At 48.9% G+C, this 22,259-nt stretch overlaps 1 protein-coding gene across 2 annotated transcripts; it reads left to right on the top strand.

The window, feature by feature from the left end:
* Nucleotides 1-687: 687 nt before the first annotated feature.
* Nucleotides 688-21,410, top strand: SPG21 (SPG21 abhydrolase domain containing, maspardin). 2 transcript variants are annotated; one of them, XM_062206129.1, is made up of 9 exons: nucleotides 689-825; nucleotides 4,259-4,345; nucleotides 7,073-7,234; nucleotides 9,902-9,982; nucleotides 11,774-11,919; nucleotides 15,824-15,932; nucleotides 17,282-17,389; nucleotides 19,602-19,742; nucleotides 20,733-21,410. In XM_062206129.1, the coding sequence occupies exons 2-9, from the start codon at nucleotides 4,283-4,285 to the stop codon at nucleotides 20,847-20,849; spliced, it is 927 nt and encodes a 308-aa protein (XP_062062113.1). In that variant the 5' UTR covers nucleotides 689-825; nucleotides 4,259-4,282; the 3' UTR covers nucleotides 20,850-21,410. The 2 variants fall into 2 exon arrangements, with proteins under 2 accessions (XP_062062114.1, XP_062062113.1); XM_062206130.1 differs by lacking the exon at nucleotides 9,902-9,982 and having other exon boundaries at nucleotides 688-825.
* Nucleotides 21,411-22,259: the final 849 nt, after the last annotated feature.

Below are 22,259 nucleotides of genomic sequence, written 5' to 3'. Positions count from 1 at the left end.
GGAGAACAATGACAGTGAAGCCATTCACGTGCCTCCGGGCCTTTAAAGGAAAAGCGCTGACAGAAGCCACAGGAGGCAGGGTGGGAGTCTGTTCCCAGCAATGTCCCACAGCGGGAGCACGCGGCTGGAGGCGGGACCCGTGCGGAGACAACGAGGCGTCTGTGCCTGCGCAAATGGTATATAAAAAACAGAACTTGCCAAGAATAGCCACAGTCCTGTTCCCCAGAGCCGGGAACCCAAACGAATCTCCTCAAAGCTTTGCAGGACCAGAGCACGCACGCCAGCTGAGCGCAGAAGCAGGTGCCGGGGGCCCGACGTCCCCTTCCTCCACGCCCACAACTTCCTCCCGGATGCCCACGTCACACAGGTGACCTAGCGTTGACCCAGAGGAAACCCGGACCTCCCCCACGCCCGCCGCACCGGATGCGGGCTGCCCGGCAGCTCGCAGCACCGACAACACCCGCAGCCTCCCACCTGCGTCGCCGGCCCGCCCCGCCGCCGCGGCACCGCCCGCGCCACGCAGCCCCGCCCCTTCCTCGCGACGTGGCCCCGCCCACCTCCGAACCCGGAAGCGGGAGGCTCGCGCCCGCTGAGCCCAGGTTCCGGAGGAGGAGGGAGCGCGACGGCCGAGCTCGCCGGGCCGCACGCCCCGCCCCTCGGAGGCCGGCCTCCCGCGCGCGCCCCCGCTGCCGGCGGCCCCTGCGGTCCCGAGCGCTCCCGCCCCCGGCCCGCTGCCGGGCCCAGCCGCCTCCACGGCCCGCCCCAGTGCTGGAGCGAGGACTGCCTAGGGCAGGAGGGCAGGGGACGTGGGGGCGGCGACGGCAGGTGAGGGCCGCGGGCTGTGGGTGTGGGGCGGGTGGCGGGCTGTGGGTGGTGGGTGTGTGGCGTGCGCAGCTGCCTCGGCCGGATGTGACTTTGTGAGTGTGAGTGTGGTCCCGAGTGGGCCGGTCCATGTGACCATGCACGTGATCGCAGACCCGTGCGCGAGGGCGGTGTCTGTCGTGAGGCCGCGCCTGGGCTCGGGACGGGGGTGGGCGGTGTGCCTGGGACCCTACCTCTGCGTGGCTGTCACCGTTGGGAGTGGGCGGCCTTGGAGTGGACAGAAGGCTTCCCGGGGGCAGACGCCTGCAAACCCATCCTGGTGCTGCGCCGCAGAGCCCAGGAACTTTTTTTTTTCCCCAGATAACTTTTAAGAACTCTGAGCAGAGGCCAGTTATTGTGGAGATTGTACCTCGGCCTGAAAGTGACAGATGCCAGGTAGACAGGGAATCAGGAGTCACAGGGCCTCGCCCCTGTGCCTGGGGAGTTACAGGTTAGACACTCTCGCTGTGTCTTTGTCTCCTGGAATGGTCCAGCTCCTGTCGGCTGGGCCTGAGGGGTGTGTCCAAGGTTCCAAATGCTTTAATATACCATGAGCACTGGGGGAGGTGTCAGAGATGTCAGGGAGGCAGCTTTTGCTCCCATGAGGTTTGGAGATGATGAAATAGGTTCCTGATGAGAAGCAGAGATCTTTAAAAAAAAAAAAAAAAAAAAAGGGAGGTGTCTGTGTGCCGATGGGGTGAGGGATGGAGGCGTGTGTTAAGCTCAGAACTCCATGCTGTAATACTTGGTTTTGCTGGTATTAATGGGGACAGGTCGCCCCCATATAGAACAGCCATAGATGGAGATAAAGGATCAGAGACCTCGGACTAGCACAGCCGGGTGTGTGGTTGCAACACTTGTAAAGGCAGCTTCGTGGGCTGTAAACTGGCAGAGTGTGAGGGCCCTCCGAGAAAGGCTCGCACCCTGACCTGGCAGTGTGACTGTGCAGCAGCTCGAGGCCAGCGAGGACGGGGTCCCGGACACCCAGGTTCCCTTAGGGGACAGTGAGGCTGTCATCGCCGTGGCCTTTCCCTGCCAGCGAGAGCAGGTGCGTTTGTTTCTGTGAAGAACTGGATCATGAGCGATGGAATCCGTGCTGCGTTCACTGTCCACGTTTGGTGGTGTCCACACTTGGTCACCATCTCAGCCAGCCTTCTTCTCCGTTTTGGAAAGTGTGCCCCTCGATGGATGAAAGAGAGCCAGGGGAACAGACCTTCCTTGTCAGACTGCTCAGCGGCTGTCCCTTGCGGAAGTGAGCTTTTCTTCACGTGGACGTCAGTTGGTCAAATGCAGCATTTGGTATCTGTCTCCCCTTTCATGTACTGCCAAACTAGCACAAGTGTTAAAATCACTTGTCGCCACAAAAATGTAGTCCCAGCTGACTGCAGTCGCTCCATCCGGCAAGGTTAGTTATAACATGTTGTAATAGTGAGGTGGCTGCGGATTCTCCTGAGGGCTGTTGGTAAGGAGCACCTTCCCACTTGCTGCTCTGGAGAGAAGTGGGTGAGTGAGTGAGTCGGTGGGCTGTGTGTGAGAGTATGTGTATATGTGAGGTAGTTTGGTTTCCGCCATTCTGCTGATTCCAAAACTCTGAATATTGTGTTCTCTCCCAGGTTTGATGACTAGAAACAATCTTTCTAGCTTTAAAAGATAAAGTATTTAGGGGATATGAGAATGTGGCATGTCTGTCCAGGTAGAAAGTATTCCAGAATTAACCATGTGGTTTTACTTTCTGTTAAAATTAATAACCAGCTTAGAGGAAGGCTGTAGTTAAAATGGCTTAGTATTTGTTTGTTTGAGAGCGAGCGAGCGAGCTTCCATCCACTGGTTAACTTCCTGAATGCCACAGACTACTGGAGCTGGGCCAAGTTGAAGCCCGGGGCCAGGAACACAATCCAGATCTCCCACATGGGTGGCAGTAACCCAGTTACTTGAGTCATCACCGCTGCCCCCCAGGGTCTGCATTGGTGGGAACCTGGAGTCAGGAACCAGAGCCGGGAAGTGCACCGGTGGGGGCACGTGGCTGTCTTAGCCACGGGGTAATAGCCTGCCCCTATTTTTTTAACATGTTAGTATTTAAGTATAGATGCACACAAAAAGATTGTCTTTATTCCAGTGTGAATAATTATGTCTATACACATTTTGAGTGTAAGACTGTGGCAATTTGCTAGTACTTCAGGCAAATTACAATTTTCACACTTTTCTAAAAGTCCGTGTTAGCTCTGAGAGACTGTTACTCCAGTGTCAGGGTTGTGAATAGAGTCTACGTTGGCTGTGTCCTTGGGGTTCTCTTTAGTAACCCCACAGGTAACAGTGGAGGCTCCTGTGTCCTGTGTTGCTGAGGGAGCAGGCCTGGTTGGCCCACAAGGAGGAGCTCCGTGGACGTCGGGATCCCCTGCTGCTGGCCGGTCCTCGGTCAGCCCAGGCTGGCCCCCGAGTAGAGGACATGGTACAGAGCAGCAGGTGAATCCTCCCGCACAGATGAGCAGGACTCCTCGCGTGTCAGTACGAGTCTGCAGCAGGGAACTGTAATTCCAGGTTCCTCTTAGGACGTAACACAGATGGCTGGGCACACACCTGGAGATGCCCAGCCAGTCCAGAGCTCCCAGACGCCAATGTTGGGAGGAACTCTAGGATGACCTTGTTCCTTCTCCTTGGGGTGTAGTCATTCACTTGCTCAACGGATAACGCCTGCTGCGTACCAAGCACTGTCCTGCGCTTTTCAGGGCACCGTGGTGAAGCAGAGATAGAAAGCAGGTCCAGAGACCGTCATGACTTTATGCGAGGTCACAAAGCTTTGTAAAAGCCGGAGATAACTAAGCTTCCAACAAAAGGCCACATGTTTTTTCTGATCACATCAATACGAATGGCAGACTTGCCTGTGTTTTGTATTAAGAGCTACAGGTGAGGTTTTAAGGTTAATGTACATCAGAGTGAGATACGGCATATCAGAAAGCAGGCGTGCTTTGTCTAGTGTGGACGTCTTCCTGTAATTCTGTTTGCTGTCATCAGGAGCGTCCTTATTAACATGGATTCGTAAGATATTATCAGAGGTAGGTGCTGGTGCTGCAGTGCAGGACCCTCTGCCCGCGCAGGCGGGATGGCGTCGGAAGACTGCCCTGGGCCTGGCCGCGCAGTAGCCCTGTGGCCTCGGGGAAGTCTGCAGCTCTCTAGACCAGCCTCCTCTTCAGGAGGGAACAAGGGGGCTGGACTTAGGAGTTGCATAGTTAATAGCATTTCACAAACCGCTTTCTGTAGTTTTAGTAGATAATGACAAGGTGAGACTGGCCCGTTTCCTCGCTTTTCAAGAATTGTTGGTATGGCTACCCAGACTGTACATTTAGTTCTGATGTGAACATGTGTTCTTGACGTGAAATATCACCTGCTCTTATTTCAGGGTTCACCTCCATTTCAGCTGATCATGGGAGAGATTAAAGTCTCTCCTGATTACAACTGGTTTAGAAGTACAGTTCCCCTTAAAAAGGTATGTATGGTTTTACTGCACCTCTTATTTGCAAGATCTTGTATTGTTTTTGTGTGATTTAGATGTTATGCTTTAGTTGCATTTGAGATAAAGGTTATTGCCAAATATCGTGACTTTGGGTTCCCTGTCACATACAGTGAGCTTTTAAGACTCATTTAAGAGTAAGAGCAGGTCTAACTCATTGTTTAGAATTGCTTCTACATATGCGACAAGCAGGTACATGTGTGCTCCTCTGTATAACCTAGTGGAAAGCTTACAGCAGCTGGGCAAGTATAGTCAGAGTCTATCCTCATTCGCAGATTTCAGGTTCCCAGTGGACCCCATGAAGGAGTTTCTCTCTGCCATGGTCTACTCACTACTCATTCATTAGAAACCTTATTTGCCAGGGACACCCACAAACCCTCCTGTTGGAGTTTAACTGTCGATGCTGAGCCCAAATTAATCCTAAACCTTTGGGGATCACACCAGACAAAGACTGTTCAAGTAACAGAGTACATCTTTGCTAATTCTCTTTGAGCAGTTACTGAGCCCTAGGATGCTAAGATCTTTCATGGCTCTGTTATAATCAGTAGATAGCTATGGGAGTGTCAGGCAGGCTTGAGCTAATGACAAAATTCCACCCTTACAGAAATCTGAGGTGGAGTTCTCCAGGGGGAGACGGCATGCCTCAGATACACCTGTGCTGTTGTGGGAACTCTCCAGATGTTGTTCTTTCAGCAGTTTAACAGGGTGGATGGTGTTGTGCTCACTTCACAGATGAGAAAAAGCAAAGCTCATATAGTTCATTAGCATGTTAAAGGTCAAAGTCTGGTAGAATCTGGACTGAAATCAGATGACTTTGGCTTCTTAGGTAGGAGCACATGGGCTGTTTGCTAAGGGTGCCTCCCCTTCCTTTTTGTTGCTGGGGAGACTACAGCCCATGCTAGCAGGAGAGCTGCCCACCCCTCACCCCCAGCCCTGCGACCCTCCTACCATGCTCTCTCCCTGCCTGGAACTCCTTCCTGGGCTGCTCCTGGTGGACTTGCTCCCTCAGCGAGCTGGAAACCAGACCCCACATAACGCAAACTTATGCAAGCGCTCCGAGAAGGATGTGATGTTCTCCAGTTGCCAGGTCAGTTTGGACCGTAGGTTATGATAGGTTTGCTTAAAATCTCATGGTGCTGGAGTCTGAATTGTCAAACAGATCCTGTGTTTTCTAAAGGATGTCTGACAGGATGATCTTCAAGGAGCTCGGACAAAGTCGAGGTGATAAACACATTGAAGTATTTATGGATTCTGTTTGGAACATCCACTGCGGTACATATTATCTGCCTGGTTTTCTTCAAAATTTGATTATTGAATTCATTTCCCAGAGAGTTTTAGAGCTATGAGTATCTTACATGATTTTCTCACCCAAGACTATGTTGTATCATGTGTACTGTCAGAGGTCGTGGAGAGCTGTTTAACCACAGTCACAGTGTCAAAAACACAAAGGCAGAAACGTGACTGGCAAATACGAAGGGCAGAAACAGGAGAAGTTGTTGTCACCATCTGTGACCTTCTGCTGCCCAGAAGGGGATCAGTAGTCTCTCTGGACTTTGCCTCGCTCCATTTGTCTGCTCCCGGAGATGCTAGTGCTCTGTTGGTTGTACCGCCACCCCCAGTGTCACGCCAGGGAGTTCAGAGCCCTGCCGGCCAGGAGCTCTCCAACTTGGAGCCTTTGAGGTTTTTAGTACAAAACTAGGATAAGTACTGATTTGCATTGGCAAATGTTCATGCAGCAGATAGTAATAGTGGCTAACACAGATCACTTAGTATCTGCTGGGTGCTGTGCTGAGCACTGGCTTACCTGAGTTCATTCTTGTTCATCTTTGCCCCCACTGGGCTAAGAACTATGAAATCGGGAGGATTCTGATTCCTTCCTCCCATCCCCACCTCCTTTCCCCCCAAATCCGGGCTTTCCCTGCGCTTACTCCCTACCCCAACTCAGTGGGTTGAAGCATTCTGACAATGCACCCCTACTCCCACCCCCACCCCATTCATGCTCTGACCCTGCTGATCCCAGCGAGTCCACAGTGCCAGCACCAGAGGACGACTCTGCAAACTGCCCCCCTGCATGTACACACACACACACACACACAGAACAACACTGCAAATGGCCCCCTGCATGTACACACACACACAGAACAACACTGCAAATGGCCCCCTGCATGTACACAAACACACACACACATACACACACACAGAACAACACTGCAAATGGCCCTCCTGCATGTACAGACACACACACATACACACACACAGAACAACACTGCAAATGGCCCTCCTGCATGTACAGACACACACACACATACACACACACAGAACAACACTGCAAATGGCCCTCCTGCATGTACAGACACACACACACACACATACACACGCCCGTGAAGAATAGGGAAGAGAGATGAGGTGCTGTGTGCAGAGTTTACTGTTTTGTGGTAAACAAAATTGATTTCCTGTTATGGATGGAAAGGAAAATTAAAAACTGAGAGAAAAAGCAGCTGTTTGGAAGATTTTAAAGCAGTTCTGTGGAATGTGATTGCACTGAGGAAAGAAAAGGAGACCAAAGTGGTTTATTTTGCCTCCTAATCTGCTGTGATCCCCAGGTCACCTCGTATTAAAGTTGTCTGTGAAGCTGTAGTATAAAATGACAGCATCCAGACCACATCCAAAGGACTGCGTGTTCCCTTGTAACTTTCCCTCCAGATCATCGTGGACGATGACGACAGTAAGATCTGGTCGCTGTATGATGCGGGCCCTAGGAGTATCAGGTGTCCTCTCATCTTCCTCCCCCCTGTCAGCGGGACTGCAGATGTATTCTTCCGGCAAATTTTGGCTTTGACCGGATGGGGTTACCGGGTTATAGCTGTAAGTATTAATGCTTCAGTATTAAAATTCAGATCCATATTTTGTGAGTTTTGTCCTTTTGCTTTTAATTTCTTAAATATTTATTTGAAAGGCAGAGTTACAGAGAGAGAGAGAGAGATCTTTTGTCCGCTGGTTCACTCCCCAGATGGCCGAACAGCCAAGGCTGGGCCAGGCTGAAGCCAGGAGCTTCTTCTGGGTCTCCCATGTGGGTGCAGGGCCCCAAAGACTTGGGCCCTCTTCTGCTGCTTTTCCAGATGCATTAGCAGGGAGCTGGATTGGAAGTGGAGCAGCTGAGACTCAACCAGTGCCCAAATGGGATGCCGCCACTGCAGGTGGTGTCCTTACCCCCTGCACCCCAGCGCAGGCCCCCCTTTTGTTTTTGATCAGCTGTAGTCATGGGATTTTTTTTTTCTTTTTTAATCCAGATGAAGCATTTGGAAAGCAGCTGGTGTGTGCACACAGGGGCCGGGCCTCTGTCGGCAGCTTTCTGAGCAACCCCCTCACACACGTTCTCTCCTAACCCTCTCTGCATAGCTCGGCGTGGCTGCACGCATTTTGTCCTTGTTTATAGATGAGGAATCTGACATCTTCTAAGTTAATCTTTCACCTTCAAGGTGAAGTTCATGAATTAGCCCATAGCCTTAGCATTTGGTTAAGATTTTTGTTTCCAATTTTATAGCTGAGTTTGGTCTAAATCTAGTTTCCCGCGAATTATTCTGGAATCTCCTTCTCTGGGGGAAAGGTGTCTTTAGGGAAGGCACTGATGTTTGAGACAAATGTCTTTGTCCCTGCTGTGTAACATCACAGGTTGTTTAGAAGCTTGGCCACCCACTTCTGAGGGAGGAGAGTGTCTTTAGCTTTGGAGCTACTAGGACCTGACTTATTAGCATATAATCAGCACTCCCTGTGGGAGTGTTGCTGGTAGACATCTTATTTACTGTCTAAAGCAGAGAAAGAGTGGGTCAGAGCTCTTCTCTTGGAAGGTATCCCAGGATTGTCCTGGGGTTGCCACCAACGGTGAGCCACACAGAACATCCAGTTCCGCAGCCCTGAGAAAACCGGCCTCACCAGCAGGTCACCTGCCCCGCAGGTCCTGTCTTCTCTGGCTGACCTCCAGTTTCTTTAACTGCTCCTCCTGTGACTTGGAGTCTGCAGTCCGATCCTCCTGCCCCCCAGGTTTCCAGTGGGTCACGTGCAGCGCTCTAGGAGTGCAGGGAAGTAGCTGTCATCCCACGGTCCTTCCTACGGCAGGGCATTGTGAACACTGAGAGCCTGGCTGTCAGTCCACACTAGCTCTGGCCCTCTACTGGGTATTTCTTCATTGCCCTAAGCTGCTTGATGTGAGTTTTTCCTGTTTCATTAGCCAGATACTCAATCAAAAAAAAGCTAACAGTGTTTTTTTAAAGTTGTCATCAGGATTTGATTAGAATCCTCAACCCCATGACGTTTTGAAATTTATTAGTTACTGGTTAATAGCTAGCGTGCTGTTAAAGTGCATGGATCATTTCTTAAAATTTTGGGGGATCATTGTAGTTGCACATGCAGTTGTACATAGTAGTACAGAGAAATATCTCTTATGCTTGGTCCAGCTTCTTTCAATGGTAACAAGCTGTAAAACTATATATAAGACTGCAACCAGGATACTGACATTAATACAAGCCACAATCTTATTCAGATTTCCCTGGTTTTACTTCTACCCAGTTTATGTGTGTGTGTGTGTGCACACATGCATGTGTGTATCAAATTGCATACAATTTTGTCCCCTATTCAGGGCATAGGTATTTTTTAAATGAAAGCCTTCATTAGAAGATCATCCCCTGGGGCCGGCACTGTGGCTCAGCAAGTTACGCCAGCGCCTGTGATGCTGGCATCCCATATGGGGCCAGTTTAAGTCCCGGCTGCTACACCAAAGTAGTGCAAGTTGGCCCAAGTGCCTGGGCTCCTGCCACCCACCTGGGAGAGCTGGATGGAGTTCCTGGTTCCTGGCTTCCACCTGGCCCAGCACCAGCAATTGCGCCATTTGGGGAGTAAACCAGAGAATGGAATCAATCTTTCTCCCTCTCTTTTTATTTCTCTCTAACTGCCTTGCAAGTAAAAAATAAATAAATCTTTTTAAAAAATAGGCTAGTTAAGGTCAAATTTCATACTTTTTGTGGTCATAAATTAAAGTACAGGCAGTCAGATAGAATGACTAAGTCAGTTAAAAGAAGAAGAGTTTTATTGAACATCCCCTTAAAAAAGTGCTGCCAAAAAAAGAGCTCTCCATAGAGCAGATTTTGTTCCCAGTTCTCCTGAGCCACAACTCAGGATGAAACTAGATTTAAGGGAAAGCAGTATTTCTCTGCTTGCATGGGTTCTGCTCTATTCACCCTTGAACCTCAGACTTTCTCAGCTATTTGGAAGGAAAATTGATATAAATTGAAATTATTATTCACATAATATCGCTACAGTGTACTTAATTTTTACCCTTCTTAAATTTTGATCTGTTGAGTAAAATGTGAATTATGAAGTTAAGTAGAAAGTGAGAGCTATTTTTATATATTTTGAGCAAGGAACAGAGCTTGAACAAATAAGAAATGCTATATGTAAGCTCTACATTTGTCAGATACATATGAGTTGTGTTGTACCTTGACAGTTTCTACAGTAAATTAAAAAATGTTATTTCAGTTGCAGTATCCAGTTTATTGGGACCATCTTGAATTTTGTGATGGATTCAGAAAACTTTTAGATCATTTGCAATTGGATAAAGTGAGTATCCTGAGACGAGTTGCCTGTACATGTCTTAATATCGTAAAGCCTGATGTTCTCTTTCTTTCATCTTTTTAATGACAACTTTATTGCAATAAATGCACATTTTGCCCTTTTAAAGTATACAATGCAGTGTTTTTCAAAAATATTCCTAAATATGTACAATCATCACTAAAGTCAATTTTAGAATATTTTTGGGGGGCCGGCACTGTGGCGTAGTGGGTAAAGCCTCCACCTGTGGCGCCGGCATCCCATATGGGCACTGACTTGAGTCCTAGCTGTTCCACTTCGAATCTAGCTCTCTGCTATGGCCTGGGAAAACAATAGAGCATGGCTCAAGTCCTTGAGCCTCTGCACCAACGTGGGAGACCTGGAGGAGGCTCCTGGTTCCTGGCTTCGGATCGGCTCTGCTCTGGCCATTGCAGCCATCTGGGGGAGTGAACCAGTAGATGGAAGACCTCTCTCTCTCTCTCTCTCTCTCTCTCTCTCTCTCTGCCTCTCTGTAACTCTGCCTTTCAAATAAATAAAAAAAATATTTTTTTTTAAAAAAAAAGGACATTGTGTCACCCAAGAAAGAAACTCCATATTTATCAGCAGTCACTCCCCGTCTTCTGTCCACCTCGCCCTGCATCCTAATCTACTTTCTATATCTGTGCATTTGTCTGTTCTGGATATTTTACGTAAAGAGCATCATATGATATGTGGTCTTTTGTGACTGGCTTTGCTTCTATAATATTCATCCATGTTATGGCACGAATCAGTACTTCATCCCTCTTTGTGGCTACATAGCAGGTACACGAACAGACCACACTTCACCATCAGTTGACACTCGTCTGGGTTGTTTCCAGTTTTTGGGGAGTGTGGATAAGGCTGCTGTGGGCATCTGTGTACCGAGTTTTGTGACAGTACATTCAGTTGGCTCAGGTATGCACTTGAATTTGAAATTATTGAAACATAGTTTTTTTTTCTCTCTCTCTCATTTTTATTTTTGTTTTATCTGAAAGGCAGGGAGATGGAAAGATAGAGGTAAACAGAGTAAGATCTTCCATCCATTGGTTCGCACCCCAAATGCTGCAACAGCCAGGGCGGGGCCAGGCCGGAGCCAGGGGTCTGGAATGCCGTCCAGGTCTCCCATGTGCGTAGCAGGGACCCAACTACTTAAGCCATCGTATGCTGCCTCCCAGGGTGCGTGTTAGCAGGCAGCTGAATAAGTGGAGGAGCTGGGACTTGAACCCAGGCACTGCTATAGGGGGTGCAGTCATCTCAAATGGTGACTTCATTGCTGCACCAAATGCCCAACCCTGAATTACAGTTTTCTTAAACATAAGCTACTAAGTGGTTTCAGTTTCTAATGCAGTTTGTGGATGGTATTTTTAAGCTTATATTAACTTGGATGCACAGTTGTATTATTTCTTGATGGGGGTATATAAGTTGCATATAAATGTTGTGTTTCCTAAATTTCTAACTGCCACAGATAAAAGGTTACTTCAAAAAGTTCATGGAAAATGGAATTAGAAAGTAAGTTTATTTTGGTGCAAAAAATTGAAATCCACAAACAATACATATTATGAAAAACTGTGCATGGATTTCAAAATTTCTTTGCACCAAAATAAACTTCACATTTAATTCCACACTTCCAATAACTTTTTGAGGTACTCGTGTATTTCAATCTGTTGACTAGTGATGACATTATGTTCTGTGGGTTGTAATAATTGAAGCAGCTCTTTTTAAGTACTCATGTTCAGGATTGATTGGTATTTTAGGATCTGCCTTATGTTTGTTTATAATTAGGTTCATCTTTTTGGGGCTTCTTTGGGAGGCTTTTTGGCCCAGAAATTTGCTGAATATACTCACAAGTCTCCCAGAGTCCATTCCCTCATCCTCTGCAATGCCTTCAGTGACACCTCGATCTTTAACCAGACTTGGACCGCAAACAGGTGAGAACATAACCTCAGTCCAGAAATGCTTGCTGCTTTTGTTCAGTGGAATTTTGAAAATGTTGACGTTGGGGGTTTTTGGTGCAATAGAGAGGGGAGACTCATATCACCTTCTGTCTTCTGAAAATCTCCTGGCCTTTAAAATGAGCAACAGTCGCCTTTGAGGAAAGAAAAGAGTTGTGTGAGCTCTAATTTCAACTATCTCTGTTACTCTGAATCAACATCTAATACACATTTTTTTTAAAGATTTTATTTATTTATTTGAAAGTCAGAGTTACACAGAGAGAGGAGAGGCAGAGAAAGAGAGGTCTTCCATCCATTGACTCACTCCCCAGTTGGCCGCAATGGCCAGAGCTATGCCCATCCGAAGCCAGGAGCCAGGAGCCTCCTGCAGGTCTCCCATGCAGGTGCAGGGGCCCAAGGATGTGGGCCATTCTCCACTGCTTTCCCAGGCCACAGCAGAGAGCTGGATTGGAAGTGGAGTAGCCAGGTTTTGAACCGGCACCCATATGGGATGCTGGCACCTCAGGCCAGGGCGTTAACTCGCTGCACTACAGCGCTGCCCCGTCTAATACACACTTACATGCTTTTTCTGTTCTCGTCAGTGCTCCTGTGTAACCGAATGGCATTCTGCTTGTCCCGCTTACTGTTTGTTTGTTTTAAAGAATTATTTTATTTATTTGAAAGACAGAGTTACAGAGAGAGGTAGAGCCAGAGAGACAGAACGAGAAGTCTTCCATTCTGCTGCTTCACTCCCCAAAGGAATGCAATGGCCCAAGCTGAGCCAATTTGAAGCTAAGAACCAGGAGCCTCCGCTGGGTCTCCAACACAGGTGCCGGAGCATTTTCCACTGTCTTCCCAGGCCATAGCAGAGAGCTGGATTGGAAGAGGAATAGCCAGGACTCGAACTGACACCCATAGGGGATGCTGGCACCGCAGGCTGGGGCTTTAACCCACTGCACCACAGCACTGGCCCCCTCACTTAGTGTTTTGTGTTAAACTTTTGAGCATCACCTGACACAATTTTCCTGGGCACTTGGCTTTTCCCAGTGTCTCATGTTCCACTGTAAATCGGGTACATGTTATTCTTCTCCCTTTTTTTCCTGGGTTATTTCTTTGAGATGTGTTCCCCAGACTGAAGACGGGGGCGCTTAGTCCCTCAGCAGCTGCACTGGTGTCGGTCTGTTCTTCAGAAAGGCGGGCGTGCAGCAGGGCGCCTGTCTCCTTGGTAGGTGTGCAGTGGGTCACTGCAGCTGGCTTCGTGTGTGCTTCTGTCGCTGCTAGCAGGCTCAGCCCTGCCCTAAAAAGCCCATTGACTAAATGCATCTCTGTGATCAGGTTCGTTTTCAAATACTGTTACAAGCAGACATTGTTTCATGGTATTCACAGTTTTTAAATTTTTTTATTTTTTAATTTTTTAAGGTGAACAAATTTCATGTATTTCATATATACAGATTGAGGAGCCTGGTGATACTTCCCACCCTACCCTCTCTCCTGTTCACATTTTTGTAACTTTGCAGTCTGATATTTTTGTTTTATTTTATTATTTTAAAAATTCATTTAAGAAGCAGACAGACAAAGACAAGACAAATAGATCTGCCGGCTGCTGATTCACTCCCCAGGTGTCCACAACAGCCAAGGCTGGAGCCGGGAGCTGGGAACTCCTGCCAGCTCTCCCACACGGGTGGCAGGGAGTCAACTATTTGAGCCGTCCCAGCCACCTCCCAGGGTCTGCACTGCTGGGAACTGGAATCGGGAGGCAGAGCTGGGACTCAAACCCAGGCACTCGGGTGTGGGCCGTGGTCATTTTAATCAGCATCTTGATCAGTAAGCGAATGCCCGCACTACCCCGGTGTCTTAGGACGTTTCCTGCTGTGCTCTCAGTAGGTGATTTTCTTGGCTCTCCTGCAGCTTATATACCTTAGCTGCGTTCAGACACTTCACTTCCAGATGATAAAATCAAGCTCATTGGTTATTTTGACGGTGTTTATTTTTCCAATAACAACAGAAAAAGAACAGAGTACCATGCCTGTCCTCACTTCATGGCTGCTTTTGCATACCAGCTGCTTTTTATTAAATACGTGAGCGCTTAGTAAGGGCTACACGCTGAGATACAGGGGTGAGCAGAGCCAGCAGGGTCATCCTTCTCAGGGTGTACATAGCCATCATTGCCATTAAAAGATAAACTGGGGTATAGTGGGTAAAGCTGCCGCCTTCACTACTGGCATCCCATGTGAGTGCGGGTTTGAGTCCCAGCTGCTCCACTTCTGATCCAGCTCCCTACTAATGTGCCTGGGAAAGCAGTGGAAGATGGCCCACGTGCTTGGCCCCTGCACCTACATGGGAGACCCAGAAGAAGCTCCAGGCTCCTGGCTTCTGACCAGTTCAGCTCTGCCTGTTGCAGCCACTTGGGGAGTGAACCAGCAGATGGAAGACTTCTCTGTCTCTCTCTCTCTTAACTGCCTTTCAAAAAAAAAGATAAACCAGTAGGGGTGGGAGAAAACTAGGAGAGTTGACTGGAAGATGGTTCAGTGATCCTTTGGAGGGCAGCTCACCTTCCAGCAAGGCTATTCTAATGAGAGTAAGCATCAAGCTGTCTGCACCAGGATACATCAGTGTAGTTAGGGAAATTAGCATTTATCCTCCATAATGACTCTTTTTGAAATTAATAGAATAAGTATCAGTTAAAGATCATGTACAGAAATCCATAGAGATCAAATTGCCTTGAATTAGGCTCATTGAATATAATGGTAGCAAATTTTGGGAGGTGGAGTAACTTTCATTTGGTATTTTGAAATGATTTGTGGCTGGCGCCACAGCTCAATAGGCTAATCCTCCGCCTTGCGGCACTGGCACACCAGGTTCTAGTCCCGGTTGGGGTGCCAGATTCTCTCCCGGTTGCCCCTCTTCCAGGCCAGCTCTCTGCTGTGGCCAGGGAGTGCAGTGGAGGATGGCCCAAGTGCTTGGGCCCTGCACCCCATGGGAGACCAGGATAAGCATCTGGCTCCTGCCTTTGGATCAGCGCAGTGCACTGGCTGCAGCGTGCCAGCCACAGTGGCCATTGGAGGGTGAACCAACGGCAAAAAAGGAAGACCTTTCTCTCTGTCTCTCTCTCTCACTTTCCACTCTCCCTGTCAAAAAAAAAAAAAAAATGATTTGAAGTATCAATCAAAAGGTGACATAACCAGAAAGCAGGAATATTTCTCTTAATATTACTTTTTCCAAAGGAAGCAGTTTAACACAGTTAGAAAAAAACATCTTGGAGTCACAAAACTATCTCGGTAAAGGCCTCTGGAAATATTGATAATAATTATTCTAAATTATCAAGTAAAATTTCATTAAACTCTAACTCTTTTGGCATCTTGGGAAAGTATATATAAAAACTAGATGCTGGGGCCGGTGCTGTGGCATAGCAGGTAAAGCCGCTGCTTGCAGTGCCAGCATCCCATATGGGTGCCAGTTCAAGTCCCAGATGCTCCACTCTGATCCAGCTCCCTGCTATGGCCTGGGAAATCAGTAGAAGATGGCCCAAGTCCTTGGGCTCCGGCACCCATGTGGGAGAACTGGAGGAAGCTCCTGACTGCTGGCCTAGATTGGCGCAGCTCCAGCCATTGTGGCCCTGTGGGGAGTGAACCAGTGGATGGAAGACTCTCTCTCTCTTTCTCTTTCTCTCTCTCTCTCTCTGCCTCTCCTTCTCTCTGTGTGTAACTCTGACTTTCAAATAAAATAAGTAAATCTAAAAAAAAAAAGAAAAAGAACTAGATGCTGAGCTCTTTGCAGGAAGGAACTAGGTCTTCTCATCTCTCTGGAGTCCAAGCAGCTAGCTGTTACAAAGCGGCAGTGTTGAAGATTTGTCGTCTAGGTGTAGTCTTAGAAGTTTAAATGAAAAGTCTTTGTTTTTCAGCTTTTGGCTGATGCCAGCATTTATGCTCAAAAAAATAGTTCTTGGAAACTTTTCTTCTGGCCCAGTGGACCCTATGATGGCCAACGCAATTGACTTCATGGTGGACAGGGTAAGTAAGGATCACGGCTCCCCTGTACCAGGAAGTTTCATGTCCACTTGGTTCCGGAAGATCTGTTATCTCACCAAGCGTGTGTCAGAGGTAATTATTCCACAGTCTCCGTGTTAAGTCCATCTGAACAACAGCTGCTGGTGAGGGATTGACTGCATGGGTGCTTCCCGGTTGCTGCTCATCAGCATTCCTTAGGAAGCTTTCAGCTATGCAGATTCCAAGGGCAGGCATTTGGCCTAACGGTTAAGATGCCAGCATCCCACATCCCACGTGGAGTGTGTGAGTTCAATACCTGGCTCCAGTTCTGACTCCTGCTTCCTGCTAATGCTGACCCTGGGAGGCAGTGGTGATGGCTCAGGTGATTGGGTTCCTGCTACTACACAAGAGACCTGGATTGTGGTTGTGGCTTGGCTCCCAGCTTGTCCTGGCACAGCCCTGACTGTTGCAGGCATTGGGTAGTGAACCAGCAGATGGGGGAGCCCTCACTTGCTCTCGCTCGCTCGCTCTCTCTTTCTGCCTTTCTGCCTCTCAAATAAATAAATTTAAAAAAATACATATTCTGGGGTGGGTATTGTGGTACAGCAGATTAAGCCACTTTTTGGGGCACTTGCATCCCATGTCAGAGTACCTGGTTCAAGCCCTGGCTCCTCCATGCTTCTGATACAGCTTCTTGCTCGTGTACCTGGGAGGCAACAGGTGATGGCTCAAGTAACTGGGCCCCTGCTGCCCACATGGGAGACCCAGTTGGAGTTCCAAGCTCCTGGCTTCAGCCTGGTCCAGCCCCAACTGTTGTAGGCATTTGGGGAGTAAACCAGAAGATGGAAGATCCCCCACCCTGTCACTCTTTGTTTCAAGTAGAAGAAAAGAAATACTAAAAACAAATACAGATTCCAAGGACTCACGCCAGACACACATCTGGAATCCCTGGGCGTGGGATCTGGATCTGTTTACTTCACCTCCCTCTCCCACCTCCCAGATCAATTTGATGAACCAGCTCCATAGGCTTGCGTTTGGGAACCACTGGGCAAGTTGATTTCTGGGGTTCTTACTGCTTTTCCATCACTGTTGGGCTCCAGGAGTTGGCTTGCTGTCCCCAGGCACCTGGTTGAGGCAGGCAGTTTAGGTTGAGGGCTCTAGTTAGCCAGTTTGAGTTAGAGGAACGTCGTCCAGGCTCCCAGAATAGGAAAAGGCCGCTGCCTGGGGGGCCTCGTTCATGGTCTCTCAGACACTGTTTCTTCGTTGGTGACTTTTCTGGCCCCACCATATATGGTACCTGTGATGTCTGTGGATTTAATGTAAATGTGAAAAGTGAAATAATTCCAAAACATTACCTGTGCTTCTTCCTGCAGCTGGAAAGTTTGGGTCAGAGTGAACTGGCTTCCAGGCTCACCCTGAATTGTCAGAATTCTTACGTGGAACCTCATAAAATTCGGGACATCCCTGTAACCATCATGGATGTAAGCTTCCTTACGGCTTTTCTATGGCTTCCAGTGCGCGTCTTCACGTGCTGTGTGGGCTGTTGATTTTCACTCCCCAGCCTTCTCAGCTTCAAAATAATCCGTCATTGCTTCTCCTGGATTTTTCCTGGCAGGAATAACACCACTGAAATCAAACTAAATGTAAATGAACAATGGCGGGTAGTCTTGATCTGTTTGGGTGTCTTTGCTTTCCCAGCAACAGAATCACGATGTACAAAAAGAGAGTGCCTCAGCGGACTAAGACTTAAAGGGTCCATGAAGTCTCATTAGCACAAAAGTGTCTTTTTTTGTTTTGGTAAAATATGCATACGAAAGTTTTTGAGGGCACAGTTCAGTGGCATTAGGTACATTCACAGTGTTGTACAACCGTCACCATCGTCCATTTCCAGAACTTTCTCCCCCTTCCAAATAGAAACTCCGTGCCCAGGAAAGATGACTCCCTGTTCCTCTCCTCCCCCGGCCGGTGGCAGCCAGCGGTCTGCTTTGCGTCCCTGTGAGTGTGCGGAGTCTAGGCACCTCATAGAAGTAAATTCACACATTACTTATCCTCTTGGGAGAGCATGTCTCAGGGTGTCATTCTGGGCCACTTTTTTGTATCCTCCACGTCTTGCTTATCCGTTCATCTGTCATGGACATTGGGCTTGTCCCAACTTTTGGCTGTTGTTAATAATGCTTCCATCTCATTTGATATTACAAGTGTCTGTTCGAGTCCCTGCTGGTGATTCTTCCAGGCATACACCTGTGATACACTGTAAGCGTGGTTTAGATCACAGGGTAGTTTTTGTTGGACTGTTTGAGGCACTGCTATCCTGTCTTCCACGTGACTGTACCATTTTGCATTCCTGCCAGCAATGCCCAGGGGTTGCAGTTTCTCCACATCTTGCGTGCTTATTTTCTGGTTGGTTTGTTTATAAAAACCATCCTAGTAGATGTAAAGTTGTATCTCACTGTGATTTTGACAACTTTTTTGTAAATAGATTTATTCAATAATGCAAATAATATGGTATCTGTAAGAATTGATTTTCATCCAGAAATGATCGATTACAAGCATAAGTAAGTGCAGCATTCTGAGAATTCCCGGGCCCCGGAGCGGGCTTTTCAGTGGGCCCCGCAGCGTCTGCTCTCCTGCCCTTCTTTCAAACCTCTGCTCATCACCTGGGTTCATGACCGCTGAGAACTGTCTATTATTTGAGTAGGAGATGCATTTAAGTGTGTGTGTGTGTGTGCTTGTGCATGTGCGAGATTTTCTTAAAATACTTTTTGGAGGAATTTTTTGCATATGTATAAAAATAAGTTTTACAAGCATTGAAAAGAATCTAGAATCATATGTCCCAAACTGCCCAAGAAAGAAATTTGGACTTTTTAATCTTATCCTCTTTATGTGTTATTTGAAACTTCTCATTGAGCATATGTGACTTACATAATTGTTTTCAACTTATAATGAAAAGAAGAAGTCTTCTGTGAGCTTCATAATGTAAAAAAATAAATTGGCATTTTTAATGACAATTGTTCATGGGACCTGCCTTCTGGCACGTTGAGCTAAGCAGCTTCTTGTGACACTGGCATGCCATGTCTGACAGCTGGCTCGAGATCAGCTGCTCCACTTCCCATCCAGCTCCCTGCTAGTGTGCCTGGGGAGGCAGCGGAAGATGGCCCAATGCTTGGGTCCCTGCCACCCATGTGGGAGACCAGAATGGAGTTCCTGGCTCCTGGTTTTGACCTGGGCCAGTCCTGACCATTGTAGCCAGTTGGGAAGTGAACCAGTGGATGGAAGATGTCTCTCTTTCTCTCTCTCTCTCTTTCTCTTTTCTCTGCCTCTGTTTCTTTCCGTCTCTGTCACTCTTTCAAATAAATAAAAATAAACCTACAAATTATGTCTGTATTAAACATGTACAGTTTTAAGAAATGTTGATGGTTCACTATTAATGTTAATTTAATTAAATATATCTGAGGGCAAAGGAAATTCACAGTGGAAGCCCCCCACACCCCCAAAGAATGCAAGAGACGGGGCTGTAGTCGGTAGCTGATGTCTGAGATGGCAGTGAGAAATGAACAGGGCTCAGCACTGGGAGGTGGCTCGGGCTCGGCGTTGGCTCTGCATTAGCACGGAGGACTTGGGGTGGCACTTTCCACAGTGCGAGAAGAACACATTAAAATGCCAGCAAGTTTCAGCCTTGTGTTTCTGTGACAGGTGTTTGATCAGAGTGCACTTTCAACTGAAGCGAAGGAAGAAATGTACAAACTGTACCCTAACGCCCGGAGAGCTCACCTTAAAACGGGAGGCAATTTCCCATACCTGTGCAGAAGTGCAGAGGTGAACCTTTATGTACAGGTAAGTCCCAGCTGGGAATCCAGAGCACTTTGGGCCCCAAATGTGTGGTTTGCAACATGAAGCTTTATTTGTGTTGTTTCTGGGGGTGGGGTGGAGTAAGATAGTTACAGAGTTCTCTGTAGCAGTGAGGCATTGACTTCATAGGTGTGAGGGGCATACACAATTTAGAGGAGAATTCAGTCGGGTGTATTAGAGGCCCTTAGGTGACTCCGCCCATTGTTCCTTTTCTGGAACAACAGGCCCACAGCCTCGCGTGGAGGTAGTCATTGCTAGGCTACGACCTTGCCTCCTGGGCAGGAAGGTCAGTCAGAGCCGGACACCAGACCCAAACGGGGTCAGTCTGAGTGCATGAAGCAGCGCCTTCTTGACCTGATGTTAATGCATAAGCTCCGCCCCCTACACACACCGACACACACACAGACACACACATACACACGAAGACATTTCAGTCAACGACGGGCCAGACCGCCTGTCCCGTGGTGGTCGCATCACCTGATGTGAGTACTCTAAGGTGTTCACACAAAGCGAGCTTCTCTGCTGGTGTCCATCCTTACGGGGCGGGCGTGTGATTCTACGCGAATAGCAGTTTGGCAGGAAGTAGCAAAAGCAGTCACGCGCTTTGACCAAGTCACCCCCTTGTGGAATCAGATCCTCAGGAGAGGATCCCAGACACGGAGAAACGTGTCGTGCAGAGATCGTCATCCCAGCAGGACTGGAAGGACCCAGCTCCCAGCACAGGTGGGAGGGGCAGGAGCGCAGCGCCCTGGAGCGTGTGGGTGCCGCACTGGCGAAACAGTGGCAGTAGAGATCACGCACACACACTCTCCGCCTCCCCTGCCCCCCAGTTCTGTAGTTAGCGTGTGTGTGTAAGGTCCGACATCTGAGGCCTTCATCACGAGGGTGGCGCTTTCCTCCCGAGCTCCCCGTGGGAGGCCGCACGCGCGTTGTTCCCTCAGCAGCCACTGACACGGCCACGCTGCCTCCCTCCAGATACACTTGCTGCAGTTCCACGGAACCAAGTACGCGGCCATCGACCCGTCCATGGTCAGTGCCGAGGAGCTCGAGGTGCAGAAGGGCAGCCTCGGCCTCAGCCCGGAGGAGCAGTAGCTGCGGCTCCCGCGTGGGTGCCGAGGTGACCCGGCCTCCCGGGCGGCAGGCTCGCCGGTCCTCCCTGCGTCTGGGGAGCAGGACTGATCGGCATCCGGTGCAGCGGCAGCGCCTCGAAGCCAGCGCAGCGGTCCCCTCTTTGGTTTTTTAGCTTCGGAATCCAGGAGGTTCTTTGGAAGACTCCCTTCTAAGGGTTGTGATAACTGCGCTACCGGAAGTCCTCACCACTGTGTTCTTGAGCGAATGTCAATTTCTGAGGTTTGGGATTTTGTGAACTTTTCTCTCCTTTCTTTTCCTTTTCTTTCTCCCTCCTTTCTTCTTCCTGCTTTTTATGTTATTTTCTGTAAGTGCCGCACGTGCCGACTGTGTGTCAGAAGGACGTTGGCCTCCGCTAGGCCTTCCTGGGTGTGACGGCATCCGAGGGCCAGGGCTCGCACCCGCTGGGTGCTCTCCTGTGAACCAACTGCTTTCACTTCCCAGCTCAGCACAGCGTTCCGAGTGCCCGCTCCTGTCTTTCTAGAGGATCACAGTCATTTGGAATAAAAGTTCGATTTCAGTGAGTGTCTTTTGCAATCATTGTCACTGCCCAGACAGGACTTGGAGAAACGATTTTGTGTGGCTTGGGGGAGGTCACTCCGTACCCCTAAAGCAGTGTGCTCAGCACAGAACGACAGTAGCTGCTGGGCACGGAGCCGCTGCTGCGTGCCAGGGACTTCCCGTCGGTCTGTCTTTGCCCTGAGTAGAAGCTGTCAACACACCTCACAGAGGATGGTGGACTGGGCCCGTCCCCTCACTCCTGGGCAGCTCTGTTTCTTCTCCAAGCAGACCCCCGCGGCTCCCCCACGGCCTCCCGGCCTGGATTATCTCGAGCGCATTTCTGATGGGACCTTCCGCCTGTGAGTATTTGCACGTGTACTCTGAGGAGGGAGAGCACGGGAATGGCACTGCCACAGGTCACGGGCCCAGGACTCCGTCCATCTCCTCTCACGTCTATCAGCGTCCCCCACGCCGTTATCCCGTCACTGGGTTCTCAGAGCTGACTTGTCCTAGTCAGGCGCTGTATACGGGCTACACTTGGTATTTGATCAGATGTCTCCTGAACTCAAACTGTGCGTTCTCCCTCCACGTTTTCTCGCTGTGTGTTCAGAGAAGCCCCAGCAACTGCACTTGGCTGGCTGCAGCCCCGCGGCGCCCTCCAACTTGTCTGTCCCTGCTATTTCCTACAAACTGTTAGCTCTGGGGGCTGGGGCAGGTCGGGCTTGACCTTCTAGGCAGGAACACTTCCTGGGCGTGGCTGTATGCTTGCAGCGTTGCTTTTGTTGCTTTCGGAAGCACGTGGTGTCTGGTTGTCTCTGAGTGTTACGATTGCTTGGTGGGTTCAGGCACTGTCGGCCGGATCCCTTCATGAGA

Source organism: Lepus europaeus, chromosome 11 (genome assembly GCF_033115175.1).
Source record: "Lepus europaeus isolate LE1 chromosome 11, mLepTim1.pri, whole genome shotgun sequence".
NCBI classification, from domain to species: Eukaryota; Metazoa; Chordata; class Mammalia; order Lagomorpha; family Leporidae; genus Lepus; species Lepus europaeus.
The sequence above is the reverse complement of the archived record's forward strand: the minus strand, read 5'-3'. Positions and strand labels throughout refer to the sequence as shown.